Below are 17,309 nucleotides of genomic sequence, written 5' to 3'. Positions count from 1 at the left end.
AAAGTGTCAGTCAAAATATTATTATTATTATTATTTATTTCTTAGCAGACGCCCTTATCCAGGGCGCCTTACAATTGTTACAAGATATCACATTATTTTTACATACAATTACCCATTTTACAGTTGGGTTTTTACTGGAGCAATCTAGGTAAAGTACCTTGCTCAAGGGTACAGCAGCAGTGTCCCCACTGGGGATTGAACCCACAACCCTCCGGTCAAGAGTCCAGAGCCCTAACCACTACTCCACACTGCTGCCCTAAAATAAAATAATACGACTCTTCTGCTGCTGGTGGCTGAAGGGGACCCCAAGACACCTGCTTTTTTGTGCCTCCCATTTTTTTTTTTTTTTTGTTACCACCAGCCGCCACTGGTATAAACAACAGTAGTTTAGAATCAGCGACAGCATGACGCCACACACCACTGACAGCGCTACAGCAGGTGTTTCCATTGCTTGTCCAATCACCGTAGACCAATCTTTACTTACCAGCTTTGAACGTGACAATACACTTGAGGCAAGCGAATTCTGTGGCGTCCAGTCGAAGTTGTCTGAATCTGCCAACTACCTCTTGCAGGGCTTGGATTTCTGTAATAATTTTGTTTAATCTCTGAGAGTCCGTGTTCTCTGTGCTCATGCCTTCAAACATAACAGAAATTCAAGGTCACCGGAAAAAAAGCCAAACACATGTAAAAACTTGCTATGAATAATTGTAATTTGAATTTCAAATAACAATTAAAAAGAATCAAGTAATTCAACAAAATAACATTAGCATTTAAATGTGATTTAATAAATGACAGGTACATCCTATTGTTCCATGGGAATATGCTCTTATTCACGTGTTTCCCTTTTTAATAATGTATTGTAATGTTAATTACACAGTAAAAAAAAAAAAAAAAAAGATGAAACATGTACATAAAGCTCTTTCCAGTTCTTACCAGAAACCGCCAGTAGAGTGTTGGAATCAATCGGGATAGCCCACTGTGCAATTCCGAGAACAAACAGCTCTCTCCAGGCCTCTTCCAAAAGAATTAACTGTCATGGAAATTAAATAAATAAATAAATAAATAAATAAATAAATAAATAAATAATAATAAAAATAATAATCATAATCATAATCAAACATATTATAGCTGGAAAATAATATAAATCCAATAAGCAATTATATGAAATGTTTATTTTTAGATGACACAATCAAAGTAGCCTAATGTAACAACAGTACATGTACTGGATGAAATATGCAGCTTGTCAACATTAGAATTCTCTCTTCAAGGCAAGTGGGTAGCTGCTGATTAAATTAGCCTTTTAATTAACTGGGGTGGTTGTATTGATGCCAAGATTAAAGGAATGTGTATTCGTTTTATCAGACCAATATGTTAAAAACACAAGCTCTCAATATACCACATACTGTATATCCCTTGAGCAGGTGAAAGTAAATTTGTCGCCTGATAACAGACTTGTTGTAGTGTTCCTATATGTCTTTATTGGGCCATATATAAAATTGTAATATTAAATAATAAATAATAATCATGAATGCATTCGTGCACGTCAAAGTTTTTTTTATATATATAAAAAAAGATGCTGACCAATATTGTATAGCTACATCTGATGTGTCGATATATGTCGAAACGCGGTGTGCTTTTTTCTTTGTTCTGTTTGAATCAAAATGTTTTTAAGCAAATAAAACGTGAGAATATTTTGCTGCACATCACCAGTGGTCATGTCTTAAAGAATATATAAGAGTTTTTGTTTAATATGCGAGCAGTCTCATCTGAAGACACCGCAAGTCAAGCAGTGAGCGGGAACGTCACAGTGCGGGTCGGTCTTCTAATTAAAGCTACAGTACCACATTAGCTGTGCAGTACACAACGCAACTGAATAAAACAACACGTCAAATAGCAAACTAAATAAATATTCTACGCTTGTTTAATTCTAACAAATAATAACATTATTGAAATAATCTGAATATGCAACTGGTCCAGAATGCTGCTGAATGTTGCTGCTGCAAGAATACTGACAAGTACAAAATGAATTGAACATATTACATCTGTCTTGGAAAGTTTGCATTGGCTACCTTTCAAATATAGTTAAAAAATTATTCTGTTGAACTTCAGGGCTGCCCGGGAACTGGCCCTAAATATTTAACGGGCTTGTTGCATCCCTACATGTCAGCTGCGCTCTTCAAGCTCAGTGCTGCTGGGTGTTCCCTTGACCGGGGGGCCGTTTCCCGATAACGGTAGTACTAGGTATTTGAAGATGACTCTTACGATTCACTGCAACTGCTTTCTATCGATCTTCACGTGCGCTTCCCCGAACTCCACGTGAAACTACAACTTAACTAGCTATCTTGAAGTACATCGTATGGTGGTGTCTGATTTGAACTTAAGGGCGTAAGCCCGTTTGAAACATATATAAGTGGCATAAACGATTGTTCGCTTTTGAAGACAAAAAGTCAAAAGTAAAAAAAAAAACACTGTTTGAAGATGGAGGCAAAATAATCTTTAAAAAATATATTTACCAAAAATGAAATATAAATACAAGCAAATAAAACTGAAAAATGTGTTATACATCAAACAAAAATCAGCAGATATTGCTCAGAAAATGAAAGCTTCAGGTAGTTGCTATTTGATGTGTTATTTTATTCTGAATGGGCAAATGTCTTGGTGATTTTTCATGACTGGTACGGCCCTTGCTAATTATTGCTTAGTAAACCATTCGTATTGTTTTAAAGTTAAATTTCCGAATGGTGGTGGTAAATAATTGTTGCCATCTTAATTGGCTGTAGATAAATAATTAAAACATATATGTCCCAAATGTCGCCAGAGTTATCAATTACATTACAAAATAAAACATTGCAACTTGCATTCTCGGGTTCTTACTTGATCTTGTAAAGGCAGAGTAGAAAATGCTGGTACACTTTTTGCCCATTTGATGCTCATGAACAATAGTCTTGCCGCTGACTCGCACACTGATTCCGTGGCTACTTCATACAGATACATTGGTGCGGCGCTCACTTCATGTGGATACTGCAATACAATTAAAAAGTTAAGCAGCATTTGAACAAAATGGCAATTGCATTTCATAATCTAAAGCATCATTATAGTTGCATGTGTGCACAATGTAAGTGCGTTTTAATAAAGCACGTGTCATTATAATAAGCCGGGAATAATGCACTAACTTTATTTAACTGTTAGTGCACTAACTTTTTTCTGTAGTAGAGAGTAGATTAAGTCTAAATAGTGGGCGCCGCCTTAGCTAAGGCAGGATACACCTTGGTATTATAAAACAACAATTAAAAATGTCGTCCAATTATCAAAAGAAATGCAATGTGCTGTACAAAGGGGGCGGGGGTGGGGTGTGGGGGAGGGGGTTCAGTTTATCTAACGCGACGCCTTATAAGGGATGTGTCATAATTTTAACGTGGATTGAAAACACGCTTGTTCGTGCGCTGTAGAACCGGCATTAGCCAACGCAGTCCCTTTTTAAAGACGGCTTGAAGATTCACGTGTAAAACACAATAATACAAAATATAAATGAAATCGTTTTTCATATGCCAGATAGATCACAGACACATTTGACCTCGTTAAAGTTTGAAATTCCTCTGCTTCAATCACAACTAAAAATGGATATGTCATGGTTTATACCTTAGGGGTGGGTTGTGCCAGTCCTACGATGGTCTGCCGTTCTGGGGTGCTGGAAACAGTAGCAAGCTCCAGGTTGTGTGGTTCTATCTGGGTGACTGCCGTGAAGAAAGCTTGGCCAGGTATAGCGTTGGATGAAAAGTGAGACGTCGCGCCACTGACCTCCTTGTGTCCTCTGAAGTACAGTGCCACTTGCTTTCGTATAGTTGACGTCCTGGGACCCCTTTCATGTTGCACAGCTGAAAAAAAAGCCAACATTAATATATTAAAATACAAGCTTTTTTTCATGGACAAAACGGGCAGGTTTTTTGGTTTCTTGTCATTTTTTTTTCATTAAAAAACAAAAAAAAACAACAACAATGTAACAACTAATACTACGTATAGGTTAAAATAGAGTATGTGTTAAAATACATAATCGGATTTTTTTTCTGTGATCTACAAAAGCGTACAATCGGAATGCCCCGGAGAATAGAGGCCTATGATTGTTCAGTTTTTAGATCTGGATGTTCAGACGGGGAACAGACTCGCAGTTGTATATGTCTTAATGTGGTTATGAATGTGTGAATGAGGTGTTCTTCACAGACAGATAGAACACAGCAAACACATTTCTTCTTCGCGTTAACTTCACATTTAGGAAGCATTGCGCAACCAAAACGAAACATTTGGTCAAATCAAACGGAGTTAGTTTAGATTGGACCACGGATAAATAACCTTCCCATTACATGAAAACCTTTTATAAACTTACAGTTTTGAAATATCTCGTATATTTTCTTTCACTAATATTGCTAAATAGAACTTGTTGCAAATAAACCATGTTGCAGTACTTTAAAACCAAGTATATACCGTTAAAATAAAGTCTTAAATATTGTTATTACAGTTTTATATGATGCACATTTAATAATATAATTGTAGGTCATTAGTGTAGCTGGTTCAATTGACTGCGTCGTTTGGCTGAGGTCATTCATGAAGAAGCCGCACAGCAGGCCAACGATAAGCAGATTTTGAGGGTGAGACGCTACAGTCGTGAGAAAGGTCGCTTCTGTATTCATTAAAAAAAAATCCCAAACGTCTATGTAAAATGTATATCTATCTAAAATTGATTTAAACTTATTTTTATCCTTTACTTTTAAAATGAGATGGGCAACCAGTCATGTAGGATATCAAATTATTACATTCATCAATCAGGCTTTTATTTACCGGTTTCTTCAGTTATGCTTGTTTTGAATGTTTTGTTTCCCCCTCGTTTATCACTTTTTTTTTTTTTTTTTTACTTGGACAAAGGTAACACGTGCTTTCTATCATTTGGAGTTCCTAAACTCTAAACTCATGTGAGGCTTGCGAATTCACCGAATCACATTTTTATTCCTCTTAACTCTCTGTTTATAGACCCATGTGAACAATGCATGTTAATTAATTTAACGAAGCGGCGTTTACCGTCTTTGTTCATGTTAGCTTCCAGACACTTTTTCAATCGGCAGGCTCTGCATTGATTTCTGTGAGTCTTATCCACAGGGCAGCCTCCCTAAAACATGAATACAAACAACAAACATGACATTGATTTGTTACATATTTAATTAGGCCTTTACGATTATTTAACCTTAAATAAAACAAGTTTACAAGTTTAAAAATGAATACAAAAAGTTGAGACAAACTATTAAGAGACATAGAAAATTGTAATAGACAACTAAAAGAAACTTAATAAAACTGACGAATGTTTCGACTAATTCTTTCCTGAAGACAACGAGAAAAGGCAGTTAGTTTTACCATCTTGCAGTATTATTACATACAGATTGAATAGCATAAGTAATACCATAACAAACCACAGGCATTTTTTATTATTATTTCGTATAATTGGTTTTAAATATTTAATTAGATGGGTGTACCATTTATTCTAGGAATTAATTACATTATTAATATCAGTGATTTTATCATTTATCAATTACTTTAGACAAAACAACAATCTGATCCGGGAGAGAAAAAAATGTAGAAAATGAATTTGAATCATAGACAACAAAAACACGGATACATTTAAACTACCGGTACCAAAAAGTTGCGATACTAAAAAATGCGATGATGATGCACTTTTTAGTTCGCCTTGTTCAGCACCTAAGACAGCGCCACCTTCCTGTACAAGCGATTTCTCTGCAGCTTCCTGCTATCTCTGTTACAGCACTACTTTCCCTGAAAGTCAGCAAAGCATATAGATACGAATACAAAAGACAAGTAGCCTACTGTTACCTTTTGTAACTGTATAATATATCTTAACTGGGGCGTTGGGCTTTATATTACAATATACATTTTAATAGAACTGTATATAAAACGTAGTTTTGCAATGGACTGTAAATGGCAGCTTGGATAGTTATTAAAATAATAAACATAACATATTCAAAACATTCAGTCACTGATAACTAGATGCGTGTATTGATCTCTTTAAAGGCACACTTGCAACACAATTAATCAATCAACAACAACAAAAAAGTTAACATGGTATTTCTATGCAACGCATTTCAAAACAGACAACTTTACCTGATTACCAGATTTGCAGACATAGGTCCGATTTCTTCTAATACTTCGTTTAAAAAACCCAGAACAGCCGTCGCAAGCATAAACACCGTAGTGCTTTCCTGAGCTCCTGTCACCACACACTTTACACGGAATGTCCAAAATACGACCTTCAAAAAAAAAAAAAATTATAACGAAAATATTTTAATAAACAATAAGCATTTAACAACACGGCAAATTAATGACAATTAAAAATGAAGCCTCTTTCATTATTAGATGCATTGTATCGTATAACTTGTGTAAAGTCCGCCAAATTTCAATATAAAAAAAATTACAGTACCCATTAAAAGCTAATAAATTAGTTTGTTGTTTTTTTTGCTGTTGAGAAAAAAACGCCCTCGCCTTTCTCTGAAATATTTTAGAAAGAAGGAATTTCTAATCTTTTGACTGAAATTAAAATAATATATAAACTTATTAGAAGAGAGAAAATACCACATGACTAAAGACAAAACAGCTTACATTTACAGAATACTAGAAATCTTAGCTTGATAAATTAACTTGCTTAAATTACTTTATAATCCATTTAACACATAATTATTTAATATTATACAGCCTTTAGACCTTTAAAGCGTTACATTTTAGTTAAATTGTTATACTCAATAAAGCCTAATAGGTCTAGTTATATTTTTGACAAAATAAGACGGATTTTGAAAGCAATCTTAAAACTGTAACAGCTGGGCGTGTACCTAATGTAAACGTAAAACTCATTTATAGTTTTGTACAATGTACTGTCAATGGCTTAGTGTTGTCTTTTCCCTCTCTACTTTTTAACAGCGACAGTTTGTAACAATGGACTGTGCATTTTAATTTGCTGTCCATGGGAATGCGTAGATTTGTTGGGAGCGAGCGTCATATCCAGGGTCTCTAAAACAATGTTCGAGGCAGACAATGGGGACATTAGAGAAAGTGTTAACTTAATGATTTCCCCATTGAAGCTCGTCTGACTGCCTCGATCTCGACAAGCCGCCAACTCGTTCCTTATAATGAAACTCGACAGCTGCTTTACACAACAGGTCTATAGGCTTGGGGATTAGAGAGTGACATAGCAATCGAAATAATAGGAACGAGTTCTGTTCACAAACCAGAGGGAGGTAAAATTACATCTCCTAGAAGTAAATGATAAGCAGTGTTATATGGTGCTTGCTGCTACAGCGACAAGTGCTGTCGGGAAAAAATATATATATAGGTGACTGTGTAATTACAATGACACATTGCCACCTGCTTATTGATTCGCCAGTGAACCGTCAAAAAGAGTAGCATGGGAATTCAGATATGGTCTGATATCAGACAGGGGAAAGCAATCCACTTTCGTTTGGGCGGTTGATAATTAGCTGCTCGGTGTTTTACAATAGTTTGTTGTTGTTGTTCCAAGAATAAAAAATATCTTAGGAATGCAACATATAAATTGACTTCCATTTGGCTCATCTTTCCCATCAGAACATATATATTTTTGTCTTTGATGTATATAATGCGTTTTGTTCCTTGTCATACCTTTTGTAAGAATTTAAGTTTCTTAAATGAGACGTGACGACTGAACACAGTAAAACAAAAATAACTTTTTAACTTAAAAATAACATGAGATACTCATGATGTTATCCATTAAATTGTATTTGTATGCATGTCTAAAAATAAATGCTTTACATATAAATCTTCGAAAATTAATAAGATTAAAACTACGTTGTTTAATCATAACTTAAGAAGTTAAATTAATTTAAAGCCGTCTTTTTTATTTTTTCATCATTAAAAAAACAAGTTCATCTGTTAGATAAACTGAACAAATCAACATGTGTTATTATAGAATAAAAAAGTGGCTTTACAGTATGCTACCACACGAAAGCATTTTGATTTGTGAAATATAGGCCTAATGTTGTTGTCCTACTATACAAAATACAAATCACTGTAATCACTGCTGAATCTACCGAGTGTGAAACCATCTATGCACTGGTTCTTCTGTGTGTTTAAACATACTGTGCCATTTTAAGTTAATTGGGTGTTTATTTCTAATTTGATTTCATTTCAATGGCTTGAGCCTTGCAGTCGACTGGTTTAGTCTAGGAGAGAGCAGAGTAAAATAAACCACAATTGTATTTAGTGAGGGAAACCGTTTTTAACTTTTCCCCGCAGGGGGTCCATTGGTGCTTATTGTGTGTCGTAATTGCTTAAAGATATATGGCATATTCTATTACTGTAATTACAATCAACCTCAGAGTCTGTTGAAGGAAGCTAGAGACTGGGGAAGGTTTTTTTTTATTATTATTACCACCCAGGCGTAAACGAAGACATTACTGTACTTGTGCTGCCTGGCGCGTATCATGAAACGCAATCTACTGTGCTAAAGATGATAAGTCACCACGATTTTGTTCAAACTTTACAACAGCTTTTTGACTTCGTGTACATTTCTGAACCGTAAATAGCTCTATACCTGCCAAGCATGTTGCTTACTAACACGTTTAAAGAATACAATAATGAAGAACAAATATTTCAATGGCTTTCCGTCTGATACCAATTCATAACAGAGAGCTGATCACAATCAATTCGGTTTTGCAACTGTGTTGTATACATATTTATCATTTTGATTTGGGATTCCCTTAAACATTAGGTCTAGTTTATTTGAATTGTTCTTAAGTATAGATAATATTGTACTTGTATGTTGTTAGATGAACATTCATAAAATATACATCTTCCAAATTTGCATCTATGAGATGAAAATGAAAACATTATACACCGAACTACGTCTCATTTACAAGTGTTACATTAAGGTTACATTTGTAACTTCAGTACAGTACCATTAAAGTCTTCATAGTACATAATATAATGGTCTATATATTTATTAAATGTTATTTTAAACTATATATATATATATATATATATATATATATATATATATATATATATATATATATATATATATATATATATATAATTAACACAGAATTGTGTTAATTCTGGCTTTAATCATGGAATGATGTAGGTTATGTTTCAATAACAATTTCCCAGAATAATAAAAGCAGTTCCAAAATATTTTAACATATATATATATATATATATATATATATATATATATATATATATATATATATATACAATCTTTACATAAAAAAGTCATATGATTTCAGATCCATTTAGCATTGATTGTATTTTAGTTTGGAACTGATGTAAAAGGGCCATGCAGAAAGTCAAACAAAAATGCAATCATATCACACTATCATATTGTCAAATAAATTGTTCAGTCTTATGCTTCATTATTACTACCTTGACAGGTACTAAAACACACACACACACACACACACACACACACACACACACACACACACACACACACGTATATATATATATATATATATATATATATATATATATATATATATATATATATATATATATATATATATATATATATATATATATATATATATATATATATATGTACACACACACAGACACACAGAGTAGTGAAACCATGAGTATAATTCGAATACATGTTACCTAAAAGTGAAAAATAACTGTGCAAATACAGTAAGCATTAAACACGGTATTTCTATAGATAACCCACTTGTTGATCCTGCAGGTTTGCTCATCGTTTCGGCTGAAGCAGTCGTGTACAGTTTTTAAAATCCCGCTGTCTTTGTGATGAGTTGACAACTGGTCCTGAACAACCCCAGATAGATGATTGCATACAAATCCGTAAATGTTTCGGCGTGTTGTTGTAGCCAGGTACAACGTTGTGATATTTCGGTTAACGATAATAGTAATAAATAAAACACAATGAAAAGCAAATGCTCTGTTCTTAGTCCAGGGATCTGAATACACACAAAAGCCTGAAGCAGCAAAAGATGCGCCTCACTTCAACAGAAAAGTAGCGAAGAGCACAGAGCATCTGGTGCCCTTAACATAACACTGCCACATATAAGTTAGCAAAATCGCAGAGGTTGCCAGCGAATTCTGGATGAACTTATTAAAGGAATAAAAAAGACGTATTTCTCAGTACAATACTCTTCGTGACTTTGTGCTGTGAGTCCTCAGCTTAAAGCTTACAATATTTATGCAAAGATTTGAGAGCGCCGAGGGGCGGAGTGTTGGACTCTTTTACACTTAGCTTTTCTCTGCTTTTTTCCCTAACTCCTGTTTGGCATGACGTCACCAATCTTCGGTTTTTTTTAGATGCTAATGAAATGTATAAACCTCCCAGCGGCTATAATAGAAAAGAGAGTTAGGACACGTTTAGTGGATTGAATTTGCAGTTGACCAACTAAAACCATGTAGGACTTAAAAAGCAGAGGCCTCTAGTTATGGATTTATTTTCACATTTCCTTGACTCAGGTTTTATGTTCAGCAGTCACACAGATATTTTTGTATGCGGTATATTAAAATGTTAGATAGCTCATCAGTTCTGAAAGTGTTTCTGAGTGATGACTTTTAGTTAAACTCTTAGGTTCCCTCTGCGTTTGTGTTCAGTACAAATGTAATATATGGGGGATGTATCGATTATTTATAAGGTATTCATTTAATGTTGCTATTTGTATGGTATACAGGTGGCAGGTGCGTGACTTGAAAGACGGAAATTTATAAAGTGGAGTAACTCAGCCTTGGACTCGTGTGAAGGAAAGAATATTTTCTAAATTATCTTATCGTTACGAGATTTAAGGTATATTTAAGCTACTGGGGCTTTTCTAATAACTTGTTGGGGTATGTGTTTCGCCCCGGGCTCCACGTCTCTCGCTGGGTTATCAGCACGTTTAATTAAATCTGCTACAGTTCCTAACGACATAACTAGTGGGTTCTCTGCCTTCGCCCGCTGTATACAATTTGTCATGGTGTAGTTATTATCCGGGATTTGGAGCAAATCCTTTAGTTTGAAAGGGGAAGTTTTGTTTGTGACCGACTCATAGGTGATCCGGGTTATCAGATCTGTCTGTCCGTTCTGGTGAAAGGAATGCGGTCATTGCTGTGCACCCAGTGAACATCAAGTAGAATATTATTTGGGCAACGTCATGTTATAGGTTGGTGTATTTAATCTGGAATAAAATTAACTATTCTTTTTCTTTATTGCCATTTAGTCAAATACTTGCATACGTGTCTTTTTAATCCCTTTAGTAAGCACGGTCTGGCGATTTCCACATCACAATGTCTTCAATGTCTGCATCAAAATAAAATCGCTGCTGTTAACACAGGTTGAACTGAGACACGGTGTACAAGCCTACACAGTTTGCTGTTCTGTCAAACTTTACAGGTAAGTATATTGGAATAAATGGGTTGTTTTTGTGTAGTATATTTGGTGTTCCAAAACTTCTCCTATCCCTAAAAATCTTAAAATCCAACCAAACAAGAAGACTGCAAACGTTGAAGTGCAATTGCATTTATAAATGTGGTCTGTAGCTTTGTATGACATCAACTAATTCTAATACAACAACAGCAATCCTCCTCCTCCTCCTCCTCATCATCATCATCATCATCATCCTCCTTATTATTATTATTATTATTATTATTATTATTATTATTATTATTATTATTATTATTATTATTATTATTATTATTATTATTAACAATCCGCATGCGGGTGTTATGTACTGCTGTTCAATCGCCTTTGTTAACTTGGACAATAATTTGGATCACTGCACTAAACTTGTCTATGCTTCCACTTGTTTACTGGCGTGGAAACTTGTCAGCCAAGTACCGCACCCATACACACTGATATGTTCACCTTGACAGGTTCCTGCGTTTTTTTTTTGTTTTTTTTTTAACTGGCACACAACACAACTATATTTTGTTTTTAATTTTACACATTCCCACGGAAAGCAAGACCACATGGATGTTCAATACATGTCCAGGGTGGTTAAAAATGACAGGGCAGTGTTGACCGTGAAGATTATGTGTAGCACTGCGGTAAAGGGGGCGCCATCAGCGCATGTGATGAGGCACAACCTAACTTGGGCTATTCCAGGTTTGATATCTATATGAAATCATTAACTATTTCACTGCAACACTTTGATTGGAGTTTAAACGTTACCAAAAATAAATAAATAAATAAACTGTCCATCTTTGCCATTATTTACCTCTGGTGATGCTCTGGTGCCACATACCACATTTCATGCCCTATTTTATACCTCACCAGGCAGAAATACCATATCTCCACACTGTGCATTCTATCCCTATTCGGGCTTTTTTTTCTGGCATGTCACCTAATCTGTATTTAATGCGCTACATTAAACGTTTTAACCAAGGAATACAGGATTTATGCTAATTAGAGGTAAATACCACCCTGCAAAAATATTTTATGCAAAACAGCTAAGATGTTTATACATTTCATACTTTAGTTTCAATTATCTATTGAGTATTCATAAGACACTCACTTAAACTCGCATAATTGTTTATACTTTTTTTGTTCGGAAGATGTTTTAATACATTCGTAGGCCTACATACATGCATCCATACACCCGACGGTTTCTTCGTGTTTATTAAGCATACAGTCATACCACCTGATACACAGCAGAATGATAGGCCTACTCATACAGCACATGTTCAACGTTGCAGATTAAAAGGGTTGTCAGTTTGTTTCTCAAGCAAGCTTTTTTGGCCCGTAAGTAGGTTATTAAATGGTTTCAGCCATTTTCTCTTGTTGTGAGGAGTGCAGGGGAAGGGCAGTGTGTTCCTTTGGAAATGGGCTGGACTGACAGTGATGTGAACCAATCACATGTCAGAAGGGAGACTATTGCCCTCTTGTGTAGAGTTGTTAGGGCAATAGTTCAATCTATTTTTGGTCATATATATATATATATATATATATATATATATATATATATATATATATATAGATATATATATATAATATATATATATATATATATATATAGATATATATATATAGATATATATATATATATATATATATATATATATATATATATATATATATATATATATTTGGGTGCGTTAAGTAACTGAGCTTCTCAGAGCGAGAATTTTTCCACTAACTCGGATCACAGATGAAATCTGCTCTGCAGCGCTCTGAGCTGCTCTGAAGGAGTGAAACTTAGCAGTGGGTTCTTTCACTGAGCTGCTTTAAGCAGCTCACTTACTTAACACACTCTGTGTGTGTGCATGTGTCATAATTAATAAGTGTGTTAAAAGTCACCTTTGAATAAGAAAAAGTACATACTTTGACCTACATTTAAAAGAAACAACGTTGTTTAATCAAAATTGACCCTTTAAACCTAATTAATTCTTAAACATAATGAACCAAGTAAAACTCTTTTAGGTAGGAATCCGATGGGTTTAAAAGTGACCTAAAACGATTTCAAAACCAGCCCTCCATATTCTGTGATTTATTTGCATGGCATTAGGGTTACATATAAAATTAGAGTGAGGGTAAAGGTTAAGGTTTGGTTTAGGTCCAATTAAAGATGCAAAGGTGTATTAATTTCCCACGTGTTTTCGTTTCTCATTCATTCACATCTCCATCGATACTGAAGAATATATTAGGCTAATTCATCATGCTATCAAAACTGTATATTGTACATGCTGTATATAGATTTAAAATAAGATCAGAATAACTCCTTTGCAAAACAGAATTGAATGGATGCGGACTGGGTGGTTATTGTTTTTGTTTAAATTCAGTACTAAACAGTGGAGATTTGTTTAGATTTAGATGTATCCACAGTAACTAATCAGCTATTCTATTATGGCTAGTTAGTACATCCCTAGTACTGGACCATTGCCCTTATGCCTAAAATGGTGCATTGAATTACCATTAATCAAGGGACTCCAAGGGTTAATTTAACCCTGAGACTGGAAACCTTATTTTATAAATGACTTATCTTTAAATAAAAAATGCACATTTTCTTGGTGTTGAAATGCCTCTTAGTTTCAAAATGTTTTTTGTTAGGTATACAGTGGCATATTTGTAGTCATTAAATTGAAAGCTTTGAGCATGACAAGAAAGATCAACCAGACTAAAAAGGTAAGGACTATGTACCATGCTAAAAAATATGGATGTTAAAAAGCATCATCTATTTGCTATCCAGTGCATAAAGATATGATAGCCAAGACTTCAATCTCATTGTGTCCCAGACTTCCTTGTTCATTCAGTCCCTTTTATCTTGTCAGAACGCAGCAAGTTTAATAGAAGTGCTTACCCTAGTTTCTTTCTCTCTCTCTCTCTCTCTCTCTCTCTCTCTCTCTCTCTCTCTCTCTCTCTCTCTCTCTCTCTCTATATATATATATATATATATATATATATATATATATATATATGAATCAGTGGTTGGAAATTCTGGCTTGTGATTGGTTAAAACCTCATCATAGGAGCAAAAATAGATTGAACGGCTTTCTCCGCTGCACTCCTCACAACAAGAGAAAATGGCTGAACACTTGGTTTGTTTGCCTGTCGCTTTGAACTGAACTCCCGACCACCGTTTAGCCTGGCTATTTATAGTTTAAAAACTGCTAATTAAAATGATCCATGAGTGGGAATGTTACCTTTTATTTTGTAAAAAAAAGATATAGCGTTGATTACATGGTGCTTTATACATGGTAACATCTTTACTTCACTGTATCTGCATTATAGAGAGATAGTTATTTTATTTTGTATTTTTGTGAGATGTGTGTTGTTATGTGTCCCGCAGCGCCCCCCACCCCCTCACCCGTTTATAACGCTCTACGGTTATAACTGATATTGTGTCGTCCCCCCCCCCTGAGACCGGGGTTATAGTGAGGGAGCACTGTATGGGCAGCAGTGTGGAGTAGTGGTTAGGGCTCTGGACTCTTGACCGGAGGGTCGTGGGTTCAATCTCAGGTGGGGGACACTGCTGCTGTACCCTTGAGCAAGGTACTTTTTTTAGATTGCTCTAGTAAAAACCCAATTGTATGAATGGGTAATTCTATGTAAAAATAATGTGATATCTTGTGTGTATATATATATATATATATATATATATATATATATATATATATATATATATATATATATGTGTGTGTGTTATTGGATTTACATAAAAAGCTTAAATATATTAAATATAAGGCTGCTCTGTTTAACAGATTAATCAGACCAATTGATTACAGATTAATATTTTTAAAATTTAATAATGAAGTTCTATTTTTGTATATAAAATAAAATCAACCATTTTCTCCGCAGCAGTCCAATCATAAGTGATCGGAGGCGGGGCATAAACAGTTGAACGTCTTTTGTAGGTTTAACCAATGGGACAGTCAAAGATCTACCCCTTGTTATACAGGGGTCCAATCATAAGTGAGCACAGACAGGACATAATTGGGAGTTTAACCAATGGGAAAGTCAAAAATCTGTCCTGGTTTTACAGCTGTCCAATCATTAGTGAGCAGAGGCGGGACATCAATATGTTAAGTTAGGTGTAAGCATAGCTAAATTTCATACGATTTTGCTTATTATGGAGACAGTTACTGAGAACTTTAAAGTAATATTTCGAATTGCTTTTTACAAATTATTTTTTAAAAATGTCACAAGACAACGGAGACATTGTAGTCGATTTGGTTATGAATCAATTTTCAAGAACTTGAGGTACCGTATAAACCAGAAATACCTGAACTGATAAAGGCACCAATTCCTCAGAGGTAATTATGTGGAATTACTTTCTCTGATGTGTGACTACGACAGCATGTTAAGCAATCACTTGTCAATAGTCACAGAATTCCCGGGTACCTGTAACAAGATTCTGAACGGCTTAATGATTCTCTTCGGTGCCTCCGGTTCTGCTAGATTCAGAAGTACAAGAAGGAAGCCAAGAACGTAGCTATGGAAACAACTGATATTCTGTGAAAATGTGTTTCTAAATTAAAATAATAATAAAAATTATTTAAAAAAAACACCAAATTCCCATTGTGCTTATTTTTTATTATTATTATTATTATTATTATTATTATTATTATTATTATTATTATTATTATTATTATTATTATTATTATTATTACTATGTAGGACATCTGCTATAATATTGTTAGCTTTATTAAAAATGTGCACGGATGAATCTACCGATTAATCAACTAATGCCCATAAATTAACCAATCAAAAATTTTAATTGATTGACGGCCCTAATAGTGTCCAGCATTGAAAGACTAATTTCTGTCTGTGGACAAACTGCATCAGCCCCTGTATATTAATGTAGTCTTGGATGCATAACAAAAGGTAGTTTACCCAAAGCCACTTGGCATCACTCCCTTGTTTCCCGACAGTGATTCACCTGCAATAAAGTGAGGCTGTGGAAGCTGTAACTGCAGGTTGATGCTGGCAGATCTATCTATTTGGAGCAAATTGTCAGTGAGAAACTTCCGCTCGAACTATTTTGGACAAAACTGGCTGTTGGAAAGGGTAAATCCCGTTGCATGAAGGTCTGAACAATGGCCAAATGTGTTGATGTGCTGCTTGTGGTTTTGGGCTGACAAAGAGCGGATTAATTGGTGACTTGGCTGACTGATTCGAGATGGCTCCACTCAGCCAGCTCTGTGGGGAGTCCCATTGTTCAGGTCCTGATTCCCACTTTTCACAAACTCGAAACAAAAGTCAACTTCTTTTTCAAGAGGAAAAATATCGGCCCATGTTTTAGCTCTGGAAAGTGACTCGGACTTTAAGGACGACTAACTTTGTGCTTTAGGTTTTTTGTCTGTAATGAGTGTTAGTGAGAAAAGAGAAGCCTTTCAAGGAGTGGTGAAGATTGCACCTGTTGGAAGCTGCTGGGCCCACTCTGTTTAGGTGGTTATTAATATTCAAATATACAGGAATGCCATCATCTACGGCTTTGAAATCAGTCTGATTCGGTAACTGAATCCTGCTGCTAGACCGTCAACCTTTACTCCTTTCCCAAGAAGGCACAGACATACAATATAGAATTAACGTACAGCCACCTGTATGCTAAAAAGAATTTTTTTTTTTTTTTTATAGCTAGGCATGGGAACAGGATGGTTAACACGAAAGCTGCTCTTACATGATGACAAAAAGAAAAATGGTTTCCCTGATACAGAATTGAGTTTGCAATAATAAGGTTTCTGCTCATGCTTGCTCTGAAAAGCAACCGGCATGTTTGCGTGCAATTCTGGCATAGGTTTCTATTGCATTTTTTGTTGGCATAATCATATTAATTGGA

General features: G+C 34.9%; 1 protein-coding gene across 1 annotated transcript; it reads right to left on the bottom strand.

Annotated features, from left to right (window-relative positions):
* Positions 1-484: 484 nt before the first annotated feature.
* LOC131728511 (nuclear receptor subfamily 2 group E member 1) lies at positions 485-10,279 on the bottom strand (the record flags this gene model as incomplete). Its single annotated transcript, XM_059019494.1, is given in 7 exon segments — positions 485-634; positions 934-1,030; positions 2,875-3,021; positions 3,640-3,875; positions 5,071-5,158; positions 6,163-6,308; positions 9,752-10,279. Coding segments are annotated over 7 exon segments (889 nt in total), but the record flags the coding sequence as incomplete, so codon positions are not given.
* Between the last annotated feature and the right edge of the window lie 7,030 nt (positions 10,280-17,309).

Source organism: Acipenser ruthenus, unplaced genomic scaffold (assembly GCF_902713425.1).
Source record: "Acipenser ruthenus unplaced genomic scaffold, fAciRut3.2 maternal haplotype, whole genome shotgun sequence".
Classification (NCBI taxonomy): domain Eukaryota; kingdom Metazoa; phylum Chordata; class Actinopteri; order Acipenseriformes; family Acipenseridae; genus Acipenser; species Acipenser ruthenus.
Note: the sequence above shows the minus strand (reverse complement) of the source record. Positions and strands in the feature narration are given on the sequence as shown.